General features: G+C 36.5%; 1 protein-coding gene across 1 annotated transcript in view; it reads left to right on the plus strand.

The window, feature by feature from the left end:
• Positions 1-19,709, plus strand: part of LOC133172309 (basement membrane-specific heparan sulfate proteoglycan core protein-like) — a 58,681-nt gene that overhangs the window by 19,723 nt on the left and 19,249 nt on the right. Inside the window, exons 20-58 of the mRNA XM_061307171.1 lie at positions 1,522-1,666; positions 2,109-2,255; positions 2,652-2,768; positions 3,271-3,402; positions 3,626-3,913; positions 5,879-6,006; positions 6,094-6,276; positions 6,395-6,490; positions 6,584-6,667; positions 6,768-6,913; positions 7,075-7,186; positions 7,383-7,496; positions 7,596-7,723; positions 8,023-8,171; positions 8,408-8,481; positions 8,598-8,738; positions 10,424-10,606; positions 10,829-10,927; positions 11,164-11,247; positions 11,493-11,611; positions 11,820-11,931; positions 12,466-12,579; positions 12,718-12,845; positions 12,987-13,073; positions 13,281-13,342; positions 13,915-13,994; positions 14,263-14,403; positions 14,510-14,701; positions 14,954-15,049; positions 15,154-15,243; positions 15,579-15,920; positions 16,242-16,369; positions 16,788-16,874; positions 17,005-17,069; positions 17,190-17,462; positions 17,607-17,710; positions 17,972-18,146; positions 18,357-18,638; positions 18,750-19,031. Coding sequence (XP_061163155.1) covers positions 1,522-1,666; positions 2,109-2,255; positions 2,652-2,768; positions 3,271-3,402; positions 3,626-3,913; positions 5,879-6,006; positions 6,094-6,276; positions 6,395-6,490; positions 6,584-6,667; positions 6,768-6,913; positions 7,075-7,186; positions 7,383-7,496; positions 7,596-7,723; positions 8,023-8,171; positions 8,408-8,481; positions 8,598-8,738; positions 10,424-10,606; positions 10,829-10,927; positions 11,164-11,247; positions 11,493-11,611; positions 11,820-11,931; positions 12,466-12,579; positions 12,718-12,845; positions 12,987-13,073; positions 13,281-13,342; positions 13,915-13,994; positions 14,263-14,403; positions 14,510-14,701; positions 14,954-15,049; positions 15,154-15,243; positions 15,579-15,920; positions 16,242-16,369; positions 16,788-16,874; positions 17,005-17,069; positions 17,190-17,462; positions 17,607-17,710; positions 17,972-18,146; positions 18,357-18,638; positions 18,750-19,031 — 5,509 coding nt within the window. The remainder of the gene's footprint in view (positions 1-1,521; positions 1,667-2,108; positions 2,256-2,651; positions 2,769-3,270; positions 3,403-3,625; positions 3,914-5,878; positions 6,007-6,093; positions 6,277-6,394; positions 6,491-6,583; positions 6,668-6,767; positions 6,914-7,074; positions 7,187-7,382; positions 7,497-7,595; positions 7,724-8,022; positions 8,172-8,407; positions 8,482-8,597; positions 8,739-10,423; positions 10,607-10,828; positions 10,928-11,163; positions 11,248-11,492; positions 11,612-11,819; positions 11,932-12,465; positions 12,580-12,717; positions 12,846-12,986; positions 13,074-13,280; positions 13,343-13,914; positions 13,995-14,262; positions 14,404-14,509; positions 14,702-14,953; positions 15,050-15,153; positions 15,244-15,578; positions 15,921-16,241; positions 16,370-16,787; positions 16,875-17,004; positions 17,070-17,189; positions 17,463-17,606; positions 17,711-17,971; positions 18,147-18,356; positions 18,639-18,749; positions 19,032-19,709) is intronic.

Here is a 19,709-nt window from a genome sequence, read left to right on the forward strand (position 1 = left end):
GGCAAAGGGCGTGGTCTCAAGGTCACTTCAAAGTTGACCAAAAATTACATTTTATTAAAATGTTGATATTTTGTTTACTATAAGGACTAGGATCATCAAATCTTGTCAGTTGATGCATCTAAGGACCTCATATCATGTTGACTCAAAAGTAGGTCACGGTGACCTACTTTTTAAATTTTGCTGCCATTCTTTTTCAAAATGATTTAGAGGCATATTTTGAACAATTTAAGGCCTATGATCATCAAACTTTGTCAGTTGATGTATCTTGGGTCCTCGGAGTACATCGACTAAAAAGAAGGTCATCTTGACCTACTTTTTGAATTTTTTGGCTAATCTTTTTCAAAACAATTAAGGTCATGAATTCGAATACTGAGAGGTGTAGAGTCATGAAATCTTGTAAGGTGATGCATCTTGGGGCCATAAAACATATGTATTAAAAAGTAGGTCACAGTGACCTACTTTATGAACTTTGCAGGCATTTGCTTTCAAAGCGTTTTAGAGGCATAATTTGGACATTTTAAGGCCTATGATCATAAAACGTTGTAAGTTGATGCATATTGGGTCCTCAAAAAACGTCAACTGAAAAGTAGGTCACCGTAACCTACTTTTCAATTTATATGACTATAATTAAATATTTCGAATACTATTTGGCTTAGAATCATCAAAATTTGTCAGTTGATGCATCTTGGGTCCTTGGAGTAGGTAGACTGAAAAGCAGGTCACCGTGACCTACTTTTCAATTTATATGACTATAATTAAATATTTCTGGTACTAATTGGCTAAGAATCATCAAACTTTGTCAGTTGATGCATCTTGGGTCCTTGGAGTATGACAACTGAAAAGTAGGTCACCCTGACCTACTTTCGAAATTTTATGGCTGTATTTAATATTTTGGGTACTATTTGGCTTAGAATCATCAAAATTTGTCAGTTGATATATCTTGGGTCCTCGGAGTAGGTTGACTGAAAAGCAGGTCATCGTGACCTACTTTTCAATTTATATGACTATAATTAAATATTTCGAGTACTATTTGGCTTAGAATCATCAAAATTTGTCAGTTGATGCATCTTGGGTCTTCGGAGTATGTCAACTGAAAAGTAGGACACCAGACCTACTTTTGAAAATTTATGGCTTTAATTAAATATTTCAGGTACTAATTGGCTTAGAATCATCAAACTTTGTCAGTTGATGCATCTTGAGTCCTTGGAGTACGACAACTGAAAAGTAGGTCACCGTGACCTACTTTTGAAATTTTATGGTTATAATTTTAAAAATATTTTAGGTATTAATTGGCTTAGAATCATGTTGGGTTTTCAGAGTGTTTCATCTAAAATGTAGGTCATGATGACCTACCTTTTGAATTTCAAGGCTTTATCTAAATATACAGGATACTTAGAGGCTTCAAATAGAAGTGATAGGTTGTACAGTTTATCAGAAGAGTGATTCAAGGCCCTTTGGCCTCTTATTATTTCATGTGTGTGTACTTGTATGCATTTTATTTCTTTATTTTATCTAAATCAGACAGCCCTACCTTTCCGAGCCTCAGTAGAGAACAACATACTCACTATTCCAGAGCTTCAGTTATCAGACTCTGGATCTTACATGTGTTCCGTGGTAGGGCAGGAACAGAGATACTTTGCTATTGCTACACTAGATGTACAGTCATGTAAGTTTTTCCTGTACACTATACGTACAGTCATGTAAGTTTTCTCTGTACACTACATGTACAGTCATGTAAGTTTTTTTGTGTACACTAGATGTACAGTCATGTAAGTTTTTTTGTGTACACTAGGTGTACAGTCATGTAAGTTTTCTCTGTACTCTAGATTACATTCATGCAAGTTTTCTTGGTACACTAGATGTACAGTCATGTAAGTTTTCTCTGTACACTAGATGAACAGTCATGTAAGTTTTGTCTGTACACTAGATGTACAACCATGTAAGTTTTCTTGGTACACTAGACATACAACCCCATGTATTTTATCTTGTACCATGTACTGATAAATATATTTGGAAAGCTTGGTCATATTCAATTATATATACTTTTATAAAGGATAAGGATACAACAATTTAAATACATTTTGTTGACAAACTTTTTCTGTATGTAGTGGTTCCCCCTACTCTCCCTCCCACGGGAATCTGTCGCCCCGGGGAGGCTGTGTGTCAGAACCTACAGTGTATCAATGCGGACTACCGGTGTGACGGGGACCAGGACTGTGAAGACGGCTCAGATGAAGATCCAAGCATTTGTAACTGTGAGTATCAAGAAAAAAATGAGGACAAAATAAACAAAAAATGTTATCGTGAATATCAAGCAATAGCTAGAGGGCAAAATAAACAAAAAATAAAAATAATTACTAACCCATTTCAATCCTTTGAACTTATTGTGATGGTATGTTTTTAATTGTTTGTCAAAAGCCATTAGTCCTGACAAGATTTTGTACTGTGTGCTTTATTTATATAAAATTTAAAATACATTTACTTCTTCATAAGTTACTTTGTAATTGTTTTAGATTCATATGTTTATCAAATGAATTTAATGAATTTGACGTGCATGTACCGAGTTGATGTTGATATATATCATGTTTTGAATAGATAATTTATATTTATACCTATTCTTAAATATTATGGACTTGCATGTTTATTTACAGTCGAGAAGTTGTGTGAACCAAATGAATTCAAGTGTTCCAATGGAAGATGTGCTATGAAGATCTGGCGTTGTGATGGAGATAATGATTGTGGAGATGATTCCGATGAACAGAATTGCCGTAAGTTCTGAACGTACACATCATAGGCCCATCTACTGTGGAATCATTTTAATTCATTGGGGTCAACGTTCGTGGGCAAGCAAAATTTTACTTGTTCGTGGGGATGAAATTTTGTGGGATGCTCGTTTATACGGTAGATTCAATGAATCAATATGTTTACAAAATAAACGTTTGTGGGGGTGTAAATTCGTGGGTAAGGGATATATATAAATTCCACGAGCATTGGTTCCCCTCCTACAATTATGATTCCACAGTATACACTGCACACTAAAGAGTTCTAATCATATACATTGTAGTATTTTTATATAGTTAGAGTTATCTGCCCTTAGATCGAACATGCATTTAATATAAATTGGGATCTACAGTCCTTTACTCAATCTGTAATCAATTCAAGCACACTTAACATTTTGTTAGGCCAAGATAAATTAATTGAACACTCAATTTGCATTTCCCCATGTTAATAAATGACTCCAAGATAAGCTCTGTTTGTGTTTTATATCAGCCACCCGACGTCCCGGAGACCCGTGTGATTCTAAGGAGTACCAGTGTACATCCGGGGACCAGTGTGTGCCAGCCTCGTATCAGTGTGATGGAGAAATTGACTGTCAGGACAGATCAGATGAGATTGGCTGTGGTAAGGATAATTTCATTACCACAATGTCAATAAATGCTAAATAAGAGATAAAAAAATTTCACATGTATTTGAAACAATATTTATATTGTTGTTTTTTTTTTGTTTTTTGTTTTGATAGATGTATTCTAAAGAATTTTTTGTCATTTGAATGAATTTATTTGTTTTCTTTCATGTGTTTTAAAGAATTTTATAGCGATTGAATTTTTCCATTGATATCTTTTAGCTGCACCCACTATAAATGTTGCTCCTCCCCCCAATATCGAGGTAGAAGTGGGTGGCTATTTCACCATTATTTGTGAGGCTGTGGGTGTCCCCACCCCACTGATTGTGTGGAGATTAAACTGGGGGAACATTCCAACAGGGGACAGGATATATGTCTCCAGTGTCAATGGACGGGGTAACCTCACAATCACAGACGCCAGAATAGAGGATTCTGGGGCCTACACTTGTGAAGCCATTAACGTCAGAGGAAGCGTATTTGCATCTCCTGATGCAATCATTATTGTAAGACGTAAGTACCGGTGTAGACTATTTTGTTAGGTAGTGTCATTTTTGGTGGGCTTTTCTACATTAACAATTAATATTCTCTATGTATCTTAGCAAGGTGGTACTTTAAGCTTGAAAATTGGTGAAAATTGAATAACACAGTGATATAGAAAAGTTTTTTTGTGCAGATATAAGTATTTAATAAATTGACTTTATGACCATATCATTGAAAAACAGCAAAGCATAATACTCTGCTTACATACTTTTCCAAGAGAGAGGTCAGAAAAAGAGTTCATTGTAGGTAAAGAGTATGTCATGACATTTTCTTTCAGAGTTTGTTGTGGTTGGTGAGAAAAAGGTCACCGACCTTTCTCGCCAAGAGTACCAAGGTAATGTGGGGATGGGCTCATCTGGGTGAGGAGAATATGGCTGCCATACATGCTTTAAAGTTTCAGTCTTTTTGTTTGGGTTATTGTAAGGTTTTGTGTTGAAAGTTTTGAGAAAAAAATCTGTGCTCTGACAGGATTGGCTATATTTTTTAATAAAGGGTATCTTGTATTCATTTTATTGGAGAGATAGATTTGTTTATTCACTATTTCTACGCAGTTGGTATTTTCATATGCACTGTATAGTGGTTGGTTATGGTTGGAGATGATCTTAGGGAAATGATGCTGTTTAATATTAAGGTATTAATGAATATGTCTCTCTCCAATCATATTTACACAGGACAATAGAATGGCATGATTAACTGGTGTATATGATCATGTATTCTTCTCAAAGGTGCAATTATAATATTATTAGAAATTTAATAATGGAAGGCCAAAAAAATCCTACATTTTTAATGTCAAGTCATTTTAAAACAAAATGTGTAATTATTTTGAAACATGTTTAAATTTTTGGATGATACTAATGGAAGGTGTTTATATCAAACTATTGTGTTCTTTTCTTCTGCTTGGTTGACATTACAGATATGTCATGTGTTAAATTTTTTTTTAATAAAGTTATAGAATTATATGGCCACATTGGATATGATCATCATCACCATGATCTTAAACAGGGTATGTCTATATTACTCTCAAAGCGTAACAGCAACGGAAGAAAAAATGCATTTCAAAGATGTAGATATGACAGTTGATTATTTAAAATAAAACAGATAGCAAATAAGAAAAACAATACTTCACGATTATTGGATGGACAATGGTCTATAATTTTTATATTATGTGAGGTTGACTTTTTTGTAGAAAGAGTGCAGGAAATTGTTGGTTATGGTAGATTTGACACAATACGGTGTCTGTCTGTACATGGGAAACATCTGGCCTGTAAAAGACTTTGCACCTGGCCAAACTGTAAGAAATATGTAACAGTGTATTGTGTGTAGGACCATATTGACATTGCTGGTGATGTAGATGGTGTAAGCTTTTGTTGATCAATATCAGATACATGTGGAGTACAGTGTTGCTCATCATTTTCATTTCATGGTTATCCTTTTGGATTTGTAAATGTTTCAGACTGGGTGATTTGATTTGTGGATCTGGTTTTATGATTTATAGTGTTAGTTATGTGTCATATATACATTCTGACATTTTGATGCAGAGGAAGATTGCTAGCTGGTGAATGTGTGATAACAAGGACTTCTCAGTTTGAGGCATGCCCTTGTAATTGGACATGGTGTTATACAAACACAACCCTTTCTAAGAATGTATGCAGAAATACAATACTGTATCCTTTTTTTTCTCAGTGAAGTTAGTGAACATTGGGCATAATCTTGTGCTGAGTGGAGATGATGCTAACTTTTTAATCTGCTTGTTACTTAATTGTTAAATCAAGACAATGCTTGCTTTTCCATATTCCAGTGTAAATATAAGATTTCAGCTTCCAAGGGGAAAATTAGAAATAATGGAAATACATCTTGCTTGAAAACATAGAAAACAATATTTATGACAAAGAAACTCATACTGCATAGATACCAAATTATAAGCCCTGATTTTAGGTACCCCACAAGGTGTTTGTGAACCTCCTAGATTCAACGTGGAAGCCTCCATTGACACAGACTGCATCAACTGCTTCTGTTTTGGCCACACTACCCAGTGTTACAGTTCTGATTTACAAATCTCAAAGGTCAGGACCTCTTACTAAGAAAATTAAGTCCGATTTTTAGAATATGCTGTCAACTTCATTGAAACACTTGCTGTATGGATGTTGTAGATTGATCTAGTGGGTGAACTTACGATGGTGAATGTGGACTCTTCACTACCTATTGACTCTCGGTATGTGGAGTACCTTCCCTCAGGGGAGTATGGTGGCTTCTATCAGGTGGGAGATGGACTGCGACTGGTGCCCCCAGGGATCTACTACTGGTCACTTCCGGGAGAGTTCCTAGGGGATAGGGTAAATTCTGGAATGTGTTAATTCTTAGCGAAGCAATTTTTGTGTAATACCCTTTTTCATGAGTTTTTCAATGCAGGACTACTTAAAATGTTTTATTAATTAAAATGTAATATTTTAGCTTACAAGTTATGGAGGGAGTCTTCAGTATGATATTTTCTATTCCCTCGGGAGAGGTCAGTCTAAAATTTTGGATCAAGCAGATGTGGTTATGAGGGTAAGTTGTACCTTTTGAATGAGAGAGGAGGATATTGATTGATGACTGACAGACTGGCAGGTAATCTTCATGGTTCTAATTTTTGATTTTCAGGGAAATGGCATCACAATCTACCACAGAGCGTCAACCATTGCCAGACCAGAGGGACTGACTCGCTTTCAGGTTCCTCTGCTGCCGGTAAGCCTTGTTTTTCAGTATTTTTTCTTTAATCTCAAAGATTACAATTCCATGAAAAAAAAAATGAGTTCTTCAACCTAGTCTGTGATGGGTATTTCAGAGTGCTTGGACAAAAGGTGACATGCCTCGAAGAGGGGACACACCTGTGCTGGAATATGCTTCCAGAGAAGACCTCATGATGGTACTGGAGAACCTGGAATACATCTACGTTAGATCTCACTATGACTCGAGCATGGCACTTACAAGGTATTGAAGACAGACAACTTATTGTGTGTTAAACTGATAGAATACCAAAAATTTACATTAAATTTCAGGTTTTTGTGAAAAGATAATAGAGGAAACATTTTTCGCCTTTCTTTACGTAAGCAATTACATAGGTTTATGAGAACTTGATTTACTGATTTCAGGATTGGCAATATAGAGTTGAGCAGTGGTGCAAGGGAATCAACAGGTCTTGGTAGAGCTGTGTATGTGGAGAGTTGTGAGTGTCCTCCCGGCTACTCTGGACTCTCTTGTCAGGTAGGTCACTGTCAGAGAAAGTGCTGACTCCTCCTTCAAGTTGGGTGACTCTCAGAGAAGTGTGAATCTGTATCTGGAAACTGCGGCCTTTCTTTTCAATCAGTTCACTCTCTGCAAGAGATGTTTTGTACTTATAGATAACATGTTTGATTTAGAATAAAAGTAATCTGTTAATTGAGAGTTTGTTTGGTTATAGGACTGTGCCCCAGGTTACACAAGAGTTCAGCAAGGTCCCTACCTGGGGATTTGTACCAGATGTAACTGTTACGGACATTCAGCGGACTGTGATCCCATCACTGGAGCCTGCAGGGTGAGTTCTTATGAAGGAATGTCAGTCATGGCTGTTTTCTAGATTTCTTTATGACTGTATATGAACGGTGTATAATGTTAGAGGTAAATTTCATTTTAGTTCTGTAATCACAACACTGAAGGTGCACAATGTGAGCGTTGTGCTGTTGGTTACTATGGAGATGCCACGCTTGGAACTTCTGATGCTTGCAAGCCCTGCCCTTGTCCATTAACCACACCAACAAACCAGTATGTAATTGTAAATACTGACACAATGTTATAAAACATCCATTTATTTTTGTGTGTTGATTTTTAAACTACTGTATCAGGGTTATTTTGGCCCCATGTTATTTTTGCCTCTCACAATTGCAAATAAGAAAACTTTTATTGAGGACCTTTACAGTCACATTTGGCAGGAAGTTGCTTAATAAATTGGGTCACTAAAGCAGGTTTGATGCACTTTCAGCTCATAAATTTGTGCACTCATAAGTTAGAGCTGTTTGCATTTTTTTTGTGTCAGCCATGTTAGGTTTTATCTTCTGTTACAGGTTCAGTGAGACTTGTGTCCTGAGTTCTGATGGCAGACCTACATGTACCGCCTGTAAACCAGGCTACACCGGGCGAAACTGTGAGAGATGTGCAGAAGGATACATTGGCCAGCCCAGTATCATAGGAAACTACTGCCGAAAAGTCAACTGTAAGTCTATGGCTGTGTAAGAAAATAAGGGAGGGGGTGAATGTTAGATCTCAAGTAATGTACAGTAAAACCTCATCATCTCAATCTCAATGGTACCAAGAAAAAACTATAATATTCAAAGATTTGAAATGTTGAAGTTAAAATAAAATACATAAAGAAAAAGTGGTTGGGACTTGAAACTTACTTCAACATATCCACGGTATTTGAGATACTGATAAAATATTGATGCATTGCAGTGCCTGATATATGTGACTCCAGAGGCAGTTACAGCAGACAACCAGACCCTGTGACCGGTGTCTGTAGATGTAAGGTAAGGTCACCTGTTGTACTCACTTAAAAAAATATTGCCAATTCGGAGTCTTATTATGAAGCAGTCTCGTCTTGTGATCTGTATTTAAAGCCTGTGTTAATTACTTTTTATTTCAGTCTAATGTTGTCGGTAAGAACTGTGACCAGTGCAGGGAGAACACGTTTCATCTGGATGCTGCCAATCCTTTTGGCTGTCTGCGTTGTTTCTGCATGGGAGTCACAACCCAATGTACCAGCACTTCTTGGAATAAAGCTCAGGTAGTTTGTGTGCCAGACTTGCAGAACAGCTTGTTTTAAAATGAAAAATGGGAAGATTGCAGTTCATGTCCTTACCACTTTGTAACGCATGAAACTTGGTGATTTTTGTTTTATTGTAGGGCCTTGTACGTGTATATGAAAATGTTAATTGTGTTTTTTTTCAGATTTTATGTCAGTTTGATTCTTGAATTATAATAAAGATTGAGAGGTGATTGATATTTAAGTTTAGATGCAGGTGAAGTTGCATTTCTTTAAACACCCAATTTTATGTTAACGCCCCCAAAATCTACCTAATTCAAGATCAATAATATACCGCCTGTCAATCATTAAAAAAACAATAGCTTCTGATTTGATTGACGGGCCAGCTACGAGGGCTACCTGATAATCTGAGTTTGCATGTTTTGAAAACAATTACCTGGTCACGCGTCAAACGCTTTCATGTGCCGCATGAATGGTCGCTTTGTATACACTTTGGTTAAAAAAAAAAATCATGTCGCTGTTATATTGGTTGATAATTTTATTTTTAAAAAATAATTGAGAGTAGATATATAAACAGTGACTTCGTGATTTTTTTTTCAATCTCCACTGCTGTTTTGTACTTGTTAGCGGTATGACGTCCAAAATAACTGTAGAACTTTTCAAAGAAAAATTAGCGGATATTCAAGCCCTCTCTTCTTTCATGCAGTAACTGAGATCCGGAGAGAGAGAAGAAGTTTCTGTAGTAACACAGACCGATAATTCTTCCGAGCCCCTTATTCAACCCGTGCCTTGATTTTAAGAATGTATGTAATGCACTTGTCGACCTTGCACTTGGCTACACAGAAACTCAATTCGCTGTAATTAGAAACAATCGACCCCCTCCCCCACCATTGAATATTATAACAAAATGCAATGGATTAAATAAGAAAAGATGTTTATACTAATATAAATAAAGTATCTTGTATCTAACGCCATGAATTACGAAAGATTCTTTTTATGTCCAAATCTGTAAACAGGGCACAAGAACACGGACCCTCGGAAATGGCGAATATTTGGACACAATCGTTCGCCAGAAAAGTAAATAATATTCCGATGTGGTAAATGTTCACACAATAAGTGGAATCTTTTTATTTTAATATTCACACTTAATGTTTTATAATAATTTCTTTTATCAGTTTATTGGCGATTAAAATATTGATATGATTGCTTCGTAGTTTTCACCCGGTTTTTTTTTTTTATTATTATTAATTTTACGATTTTTAAAAAAGATATGTCTTTTTAATTTTTTTTTTATTCAAAAGATAACAACGAAAACGCTAAGTCTACAAATTTTATATTTCAGTACCTAATTTATTTTAAATATTTTCACTCAAAATTATGCACAAAACGCGTAATGTTGACCCTGATTACCAAAAGCCGGACTTCCTGTGTAATGCAGCGTGTATAGGGATTTTTGACATCTTGAGTATTGGGGCTCTCCAGGTAAATAACACCAGTACTTCCTAGACCACTCCCCCTTCTCAGGTAACCGTACAGTAAAAAAATTGGGTCTTTAACTTTTTGGCTTAGGGAGGATTGGAGTGGGGTGAGGCATTTAGCCAAGATGCAGCCAGAATGAAGGTCCAAATGTATATATGATTTTATTTGTTGATTGAGATTATCAGTTAGAGCAGTTTGACATAAGTTTTAAATTGTTTTATTTCTAGATTGGTTCCTCATTCACAAGAAACAGCAATGGTTTTGTCCTGACAGATCTACTTCAAAGGGAGACAATTTCAGATGGCTTCACGGTCAACAGCAATGTCAGGGAGCTGGTTTATCGGGGCTTTAGCAACCAGAGAGACACTGTGTATTATTGGTCACTTCCAAAGCGTTTCCTAGGAGACAAGGTCAATATGAGAATTTAGATCAAATAAGTACATTTTAAGGAACAATATCAAGTTATTTGAACATTTGCTCTGAGCATTCATTATTGTTGAGATTATGAACATTGTAGATAGCATTTTGAAAACTTCTGTGAGGTCAGAAACTGACTTGAGTTATATGCACATGGTTTTCATAGGTGGTGTTATATGGAGTTGACTTTAATTAAATCTACTATATATTTATAGGTGGTGTCCTATGGGGGTTACCTGAGATTTGTATTGGTGTACCGGCCGGGACAAGATGCCTCACCCAGTCAGCTGGACGGCCCTCTTGTGGAAATCATTGTAGGTTTTGTGATCTTCAGATATTTATCAAAATTTGCAAAAACAAAACAAAACGAAAACACTAAAGTTTGAAATAGAAATTTCAATTTCTATCAATTTCAAAATAGAGATATTCCAAATTTACATGTAATTGAAAGTGTGTATCTTATGGTGAAGAATTGCTGCTCCTAGTATTTCAACAGCAATTAATGAATCATTTGTGATCAAGCTATTAAAAATAAAATTTTGTGCTCTAGGGAAATGGAGTAACATTGATTCACAGATCTACACAGGAACATCGACCAAACACTCCCTCTTCCTACAGAGTGCCATTTACAGAGGTAGGTTTTTGTCAAGAGTAAAACAGGGTCAGCATGCACTAAAGATGAATGTGGTTACTGCAAACTTGAAAAAAAAAATTAAAAACCTTTCATCATCAAATGTTTGATGTAATATAAGATTTTTAGCTAGCTACATAATTGTCTCTGTTTTCAGTTTCTAAGATAAAAAAGAATGTTACATTTAAATTCATTCAGGTAAGATAATAAACATGTAAAAGAGTTGTAAGAGTTTGTTTTGTTTACAGAATGCTTGGACTGGTCTTGATGGATCAAGCACATCAAGGGAATTTCTGTTAATGGCCCTGGCAGATTTGGATGCTATTTTGATCAGAGCTACATTCACCAGAGAAACAGATCAAGCCAGGTAATATATTTTTAGATTTAGAGAAAAAAAGGAACAGATAATGTGGCTCAGAAAAGAAAACATGTATGGTGAACACAGGTGACCACAAAGGCCTACATGCCTCTCGTTGCAAACTTGCTGATGTCTTCATAATTTGTTGACAATACTACTGAAAAATTAGATTTTTGAGAACATGTTTGTAATCAAGTACAAAACATTACTTTTTCAGTATACGTGATGTTGTCATGGATATTGCAGAAGACCGAGTGACAGGTCAAGGTCGTGCATCCACGGTTGAGCAGTGTCAGTGTCCCAGAGGTTACAAAGGACTGTCCTGCGAGGTAGCAAAGTTTATCAATTCTGTCTTATGTGTTTTCCATTATAGTCTTTAAATATGAGAGTGAAGGAGAGATATTGCTGTCCTTGATTATTTTAGTGAATATTTTATTTCAAAAGTTTAGTGAGACCTGTTCATTTTCTTCTAGATATGCTAAATTCTTGATTGAATAGAGATATTGTATACGGTATTTTGAAGATCATAATATGTTATTTACATTCCTACCTTTAGATGTTGAAGATAATATTTTAAGATTTTTAAAGTGTGAATGATGAGTTGTCATATGGAGCCCTCTTCTGCTTTGTTAAAAACCATCAATAAGGATCATTAACAACAAATTCTTTTCAGTTTGAATGAATTAAACATTGTTGTTGACATCGTAAGTTGAATGCTGGTGTCTTATAAATATGAGAAACATTGCCTAATCCATGTATGCTGTCATGTGACAGATGCCACAAAACTCAGATCTAAAATGCAGCATCTGACTATTGATACACATAACATTTGTACATGGAATTTTTTGTTCTACCTTTGGTAGGACTGTGATGTGGGTTATACACGTCGTGGCGATGGTATTTATCTCGGGACTTGTGAACCATGTCAGTGCAATGGCCATTCCAGTGAATGTGACCCTGATACAGGACGCTGTAGGGTAAGTCTCAAAATCTCTTTTTTGAGAAATTTTATATTTATTATAAAATTTGATAGTAACTATTGTTGTATGAATTAATTTTCATTCATATGTAATGATGTAAATTGAGAAATTTAAGATAAAAATATCTTCTGTCAGAACTGCCAACATAACACTGATGGAGAGCAGTGTGGCCGTTGTGCCACTGGTTTCTATGGTGATGCCACCAGAGGTACCCCAAGTGATTGCCAGCCCTGCCCCTGTCCCCTTACCCAGCCACCCAATCAGTAGGCTCCTTGTTTCAATTAATATACATCTCTAATATGTAAATTGTCTATCAGATACATCATTTATATGAGGTACGTGCATGTTGTTTGCGTTTTTCAGTTTTCATAGTTGTACTTTAATATGAATGAATTTATTGACAGATTCAGTCCTACATGTGAATTGGCAAGAAATGGACAAGTAAGATGTACCGCTTGCCCAGCAGGGCACAGGGGACTCCGATGTGAAAGGTTGGGCTATGACTGTCAACTTTTTTAGTCTTTTTTTTTAATAGTGCAAACTTTCTATTTCAAGTAAGATTGCATTATTTTGTGTATGCAAGTTAAAACACAGTTTTTGTCTCACTGAAAAAAGGTTATTGCAGTGATGCTTCTGATGATAGAATGTCTTTAGGGTTTTTTTTTACAATAAATACATGTACATTGCCTTTGTTACAGCTGTATTCAGGGATACACAGGAAATCCAATACAACCAGGGGACTACTGTAAGATTTCTACAGGTAAGACATTGTTTCTGTATGTTGACAGCCTGGAGATTTCTGTAAGATCTCTATAGATAAGACATTGCTTATATACATCATGTCTACAACAAGGAGACTACTGTAAGATCTCTAAATATAAGACATTATTTGTCTACAACCAGGAGACTATTGTAAAATCTTTACAGGTAAGACATTGCCTATATATGTCTATAGCCAGGAGACTACTGTAAGATCTCTACAGGTAAGGCATTGGTCTCTATATGTCTACATCCTGGAGACTGCTGTAAGATCTCTATAGGTAAGACATTGTCTCTTTATGTCTACTGTCAGGAGACTTCTGTAAGATCTATACAGGTAAGATATTGTCTCTATATGTCTACCGCCAGGAGACTAGTGTTGGATCTCTACAGGTTAGACATTGTCTCTATATGTCTACAGCCAGGAGACTACTGTAAGATCTCCATAAGAAGACTGTAAGGAAAATTGCTGTTCTAAATATAAATAAAAATCTGACTGTAAAAATGAAGACTCTATTGTTGATAATTTTGAAAATTTAACATGTTTACAATTTGAATTGTTAACTGCTTCAGGTCCAGATTGTCAATGTGACAGTCGAGGAACAGTTCCCAACACCCAATGTGACGTAGTGACAAAGCAGTGTCAATGTAAAGTGAGTATTAATTATTGTGTTTTAATACATGTTCATGATACTTATCAAGTAGTTGGGAATCATAAGCTCAATTCATAAATCACCTGCATGATAGGATGACCAATAAGTGTTCATTTAAAATAGATACAGTAATATTATCAAATTTCCCCCATTTCCTAATGAGAAAAGCAGGCAGCAGGTGCTAGACTTGTACCATTCATTGTATTGATTCATGATCTATCTGCAAATATCAATCCAATGTCTGTTAACAAAATTGCTATTTCTTTAGGCAAATGTTCGAGGACAAAGATGTCGGTTCTGTAAAGATCGCTACTTCCATCTGAGTGAGGAGAATTCCCAGGGCTGTTTGTCTTGTTGGTGCTCAGGTGTGGCCACCCAGTGCAGCTCTTCAGCTTTTTATAAAGACAGGGTCAGGACAACAGATTTTTCCAAAGGGACATTTACCAATTTAATTCTTTAGAATAAATGGGAAATTTTCATAGAGCTTATTTTTGTATCATTTTCACCTTGAACAGATCTATCCAAATTTGTCTGGGGCTGACACCCACAACTTTGTATTGACCAATCGTCGTCTGTCTAACTCTATCACGGATGGCTTTGACATCAATACTGACAGAAATGAGATCACGTTCAACCAGTTTTCTGGAATCCAGAGAGAACGCGAGAGCCTCTTCTTCAGTCTCCCTCCTAAATTCAGAGGAAATAAGGTCAGCCTCTCTTCAACTGATTAAGACGAACTTTACATGTCAAGTAAAGAGATGTATTGGGTTAATCAAAATCGCCTTGAAGCATTTCCTTTTTGGGGGTAGAAGGAGGGTGGGGAGACGAGTTGAGAACAAAGAGTTGTCTTTTCTTTTGAATAACATAACATAGACATTTAATGTATGAGGAGTTCTTGAAGTTCAAAATTCTGCCTTGGTAATGTACATTGATTGTAAGTGAACAATATGATTAACTAGGTCACTTCCTATGGAGGATACCTGAGTTTCACCCTGGAGACAGTTGTGGCTTTGGATGGAGGCAATACTTTCAGAGATGTGGACTTGGAAATTATCGTAAGTCATATTGTCTTTCAAATGAAGTTATTGGGAAATTCAGATAGTTTAATTTTGTGTGTGTTATTTTCATAAATAAGTACATGGATAAATTGTATTTACAGACACCAGGCCAACAACAAAGAATGTATTACTTGTTTAACCCTCCCCTACAGCCTTATCAACCAGAGACTTACAAAATCCATCTTGTAGAGGTCAGAATTTATTGTCAAAGATATAAATATGATAAACTTGTAGTTGAGGGAATTATTTTGTCGACACTTCTATTGTAAAGTGACTTCATGTGTAATTCTTGGGTTTTGTAAGATGATGGATAAACTTGTTCTTTAGTAATTCAGTTCTTTACGTGACATATATATTAGATACCACAAATATATGTCATGAACTTTCATTTTGTTTTAATGCAACAATCATCATTTATCACTGAATTCAAATGACTCAGTAAGGATGTTGAAAATCATGCAGCAGAAACAACTTCAGAACCTGTAAAAGCATGATTTAAAAAGTTTGTGGAATATTGTCCTTACAGAGCACATTCAGAATGCTGGATGGCACTTCACCAACACGAGAAACCTTCTTGTCTGTTTTGTCCAACATTGAAGCCATTCTGATCAGAGCCACTTACCACACCGTTATGGGTAGCGCCTCGCTGCGTGATTTGTACATGGAGACCTCAACTACTACTCCTACCACATTTGGTCGCATGCCACAGGTGGAGAGCTGTCAGTGTCCCGAGGGCCACACCGGTTCCTCGTGTGAACAGTGTGCCCCAGGTTACCTCCTACAGGAGGATGGGGTGGGGAGGAGATGTGTCCGCTGTAGCTGTAACAACCATGCCGACTCCTGTGATCCTGGCACTGGACAATGTCTGGTAGGTGCCAAGAGTCAAAAGAAAAAAAAATATATAGCTCATTTTTAGCTTCCCTGAGCCAGATGATGCTATCTTAGCTGATCAAACATTTTACATTTACATGTATATGAAAAAAATTATGAAAATGTCTTTAAAGAATAGCAAGGCAATAATAGTCAAATCAAAGCATCTTCATGTAGTGTTGATAAAAATTTACTCAAAACGTGGCCCCTAGATTAAGGACAACACCACAATCGAAAAGGGGTTATGAAAACTTCAAAAATATTACAAAATTTTGAGATGTTATACAGTTTACAATATTGTAATTTGTTTTTATAACAGAATTGTCAGCATAACACGGTTGGTGACAGGTGTGAGAGATGTGCAGATGGTTTCTATGGAGATGCCACTTCTGGAACTGCCTCAGACTGCAGGCCCTGTCCCTGTCCTCTGACCGTGCCATCCAATCAGTAAGTCTGTTATAACTTAATAAAGACAGTGAAATTATTGATTTGGTTTGTTTACCTGTCAGTTAGAACTAGGAGGGAAAAGTCATATCTTAAAGATTTTTTATAATTTCCTCAAGGACAATAAAGTGCAATTTGAAAACTTCATATGAAGCCTCAGTATGCTGTAAATCAAAGTTGTTTTAAACAGAATCATAAATATTTGAATTTTGTGCAAATACTGTATGTATTTTCAGTGTTCAAGAATTTTACATGAACTACAAAAAATTTAAAACTTCTTGAATTCACACTTTTTTTTGAAAAAAAATTTCATAAAATCTCAGATATAGACAAATGACACAGCTAGTAAAAACCCCCATTCTGTATTTTTGTACAAAGTGTACTTGCTGTTGTATTAGCAATATGTAACATATTATTATAGATTCTCCCGTACTTGTCGACTGGGTTCAGATGGCTTACCGACCTGTGATAGATGTCCAGAGGGTTACCTTGGAAGGGACTGTGGAACGTATGTTATAAACTATGTCAAGACTACTGAAGCATGTTTAGTACTCCTTGTTTGAAGTTTTTAAAAAAATGGGTATAATTGGACTATGTAAATGTTTGACGAATATATTCATTTTGTGTAATTATTAAAGGTGTGATGCTGCAAGAGGTTACACAGGCAATCCCAGAGTTATTGGGGGGTCATGTATTGCTGGAGGTAAAAACAGTTTATTCATGAATAATAAGTTCTGCTCATTGACAAAAACATGAAAAATGATCAAAAAGAGGTAAGATTTGACAGAATTGCTTAATGGATGATGAATTTATTTTTGCACAGCAACCTTGGAGCCAGTGGTGGAGGTCAGCCCACTGAGGGTGGAAGAGCCAGCAGGTCACACAGTCGTATTCACCTGTGAGGTCAGTGGCCCTGGACCAATCACAGTTGTGTGGACCCGAGCCAATCGTCAGCTTCTTCCATTACGAGCCAATGTAAGCCCTCGTCACACTCTGACTATCAGAGATTTGGTGCAGACGGACTCAGGACAGTACATCTGCACTGCCACCAATAGGCATGGAAGTACCAGACGAATTGTGACCCTACAGGTCACAGGTATTGATGTAAACATTATAAATATTAAAGCATACATGTACTTTCCATTTGCAAATACAGTATCTTTTATGAAAAATTTTCTCGCTAAAAATGCTATGAAGAACTTTTAATAAAAGACTTAGTAAAAATATTTCTGTACTGCAGGTCGTGAACAGCCCATCCGTGTGAGAATTGATGAGCCAACGTCTGTTGTCAAGAACCAGGGTCAGTCAGTTCGCTTTGTCTGCACAGCTTCAGGACCTAACACAGTAAGCCTTTAGTAGGATGAATGTATCAGGACTCAGTTTGAAGATGGCAAATTTTTAGAAAATCTACTTTAAATTTACAAACAATAAAAGAAAATTATCTAGTTTATATTCGACCTTGACATTGAGTCAATGATCATAATATTAAATGTTTCTTAACTTTTTACTGATCTTACAAATCAGCCACATTTTGAATACTGTAAACTCCTGTAGTCCTATACATATATATGTATAAAAATTAATGTTTTGATTATCCTTTGTCAGATGACCTACATACTAGCTTGGTCCAAACAAGGTGGCACCGTTCCCTCTAAAGCGACGGAGCGTAATGGTGTTTTAGTGATTCCCAATGTACAACCAGAAGATGCTGGATCCTATATCTGTACAGGTTCTGACATAACTGACACAGACACAGCTGTAGCTGTCCTTACTGTCAGTGGTAGGTACAATGTCAGCTCTGATAAACTGTCTCCAAGTTCTCTGTCATGAAATGTCAGCTCTGATAAACTGTTTCCAAGTTCTCTGTCATTAAATTGTTATGCAAGAGAGTAAGATTGAATTAACTATTATTCATATACAGTACTAGAATGTAGTCTGCAAATTTAAAATTAATACATGTATATATGTCCTGTCTGTTTATCTATGGCAGCCACGGAAACTCCTCCTGAAATTCGAATTGAGCCCCGCTACCAGACTGTGAAGGAGGGAGAGGAAGTAGAATTCCGTTGTTTGGCTACTGCTGGCAGACCAACGCCCACACTTGAATGGAGAAGGAAGGAGGGCAGGTATCCAATGAGCCAAAACGCAGTTCTCAATAATGGTGTCTTCAGACTTCCACGAGCAGAAATGACTGATGAAGGAGAATATTACTGTAAAGGTACCAATGTTGCAGGGATGTCAGAGATACGCACCATCTTGTATGTTCAGAGAGGTAGGTCCCGTGTTGGAAGAAGCTTAAAGCTGTCTTGGTATATTGAAAATTTGGCAATAATGATGAAATGGCTGTATGTACAATAGTTGATTGATTTGTTATACTTTGCAGATGAGACCAGACCAGATGTTAATGTGCAGGTCAGACAGGTAATTGTTGTTGCGGTGTCCGGAACCACTGCCGAGTTGGTTTGCTATGTAGAGGGAATACAGGCACAGTTAGTGTGGTCCCGACAAGGTGGCCTCCCTCCGGGCTCCACACAGACAGATGGAGTTCTCATTATCCCCAACATCCAGCAGTCAGGAGCCGGCCAGTACCTCTGTACTGCAATCACACCAGTCGGTGATAGAGGCACAGTCACTGCGTCCATCACAGTCAGGGCTGATAATTTACGTAAGACCAAAGTATTATTTTTCTCCATTACACACAGCACTGACAGCATTTTTTTTGGGCATTTATAACTCTCTGGCTATTGTCAGCAAGAGAAAATGTGTGGTTTAAATTTGGTACTTTTTTACTTATCAAGTTGACTCATTGCTTCTATTCAGTTGTAAGCTGTCCACAGAGGATTTGCTCACCATATTCTCAAGACATACTGATATCTTATAGAGCATCTTGATTGCATTTTAGTATGTGTATCTTTTTCCATCTTGTGAATGATTTGTATTTTAAAAGGTGTAAACTGCTAAGGACAGCCAAAATTGACTGATTACTGTACACAGGATTATTTCCACTCCATATGTAATATTTTCACCCTATCTCTCTCTTACAAATGATCTAGCCCAGTATTAGATTTGCCCAGTTTTGGTTAAGAGAAAGATAACTCTGTTGAACTCGCTCCATATTGAATTTTTCTACTAATGATGAGTATGAAAGGGACAAAATAAAATGGGGGCAAAAATCCTCTACATACAGTTGTTTGCTTCCATATACATGAATCAATGCTATATCCTAGGCCTGTGCAATAATATCAATATTCCGATATATTGCGATTCGTTAACAAAAAATATCGTATTGCGATACGTTTTTCCAATATCAATATACTCAGCAAAATCTAGAACTTTTTTGTTA

This window comes from Saccostrea echinata, unplaced genomic scaffold, assembly GCF_033153115.1.
Source record: "Saccostrea echinata isolate AGI-Se365-2 ecotype Australia unplaced genomic scaffold, CSIRO_AGI_Sech_v1 ptg000054l, whole genome shotgun sequence".
NCBI lineage: Eukaryota > Metazoa > Mollusca > Bivalvia > Ostreida > Ostreidae > Saccostrea > Saccostrea echinata.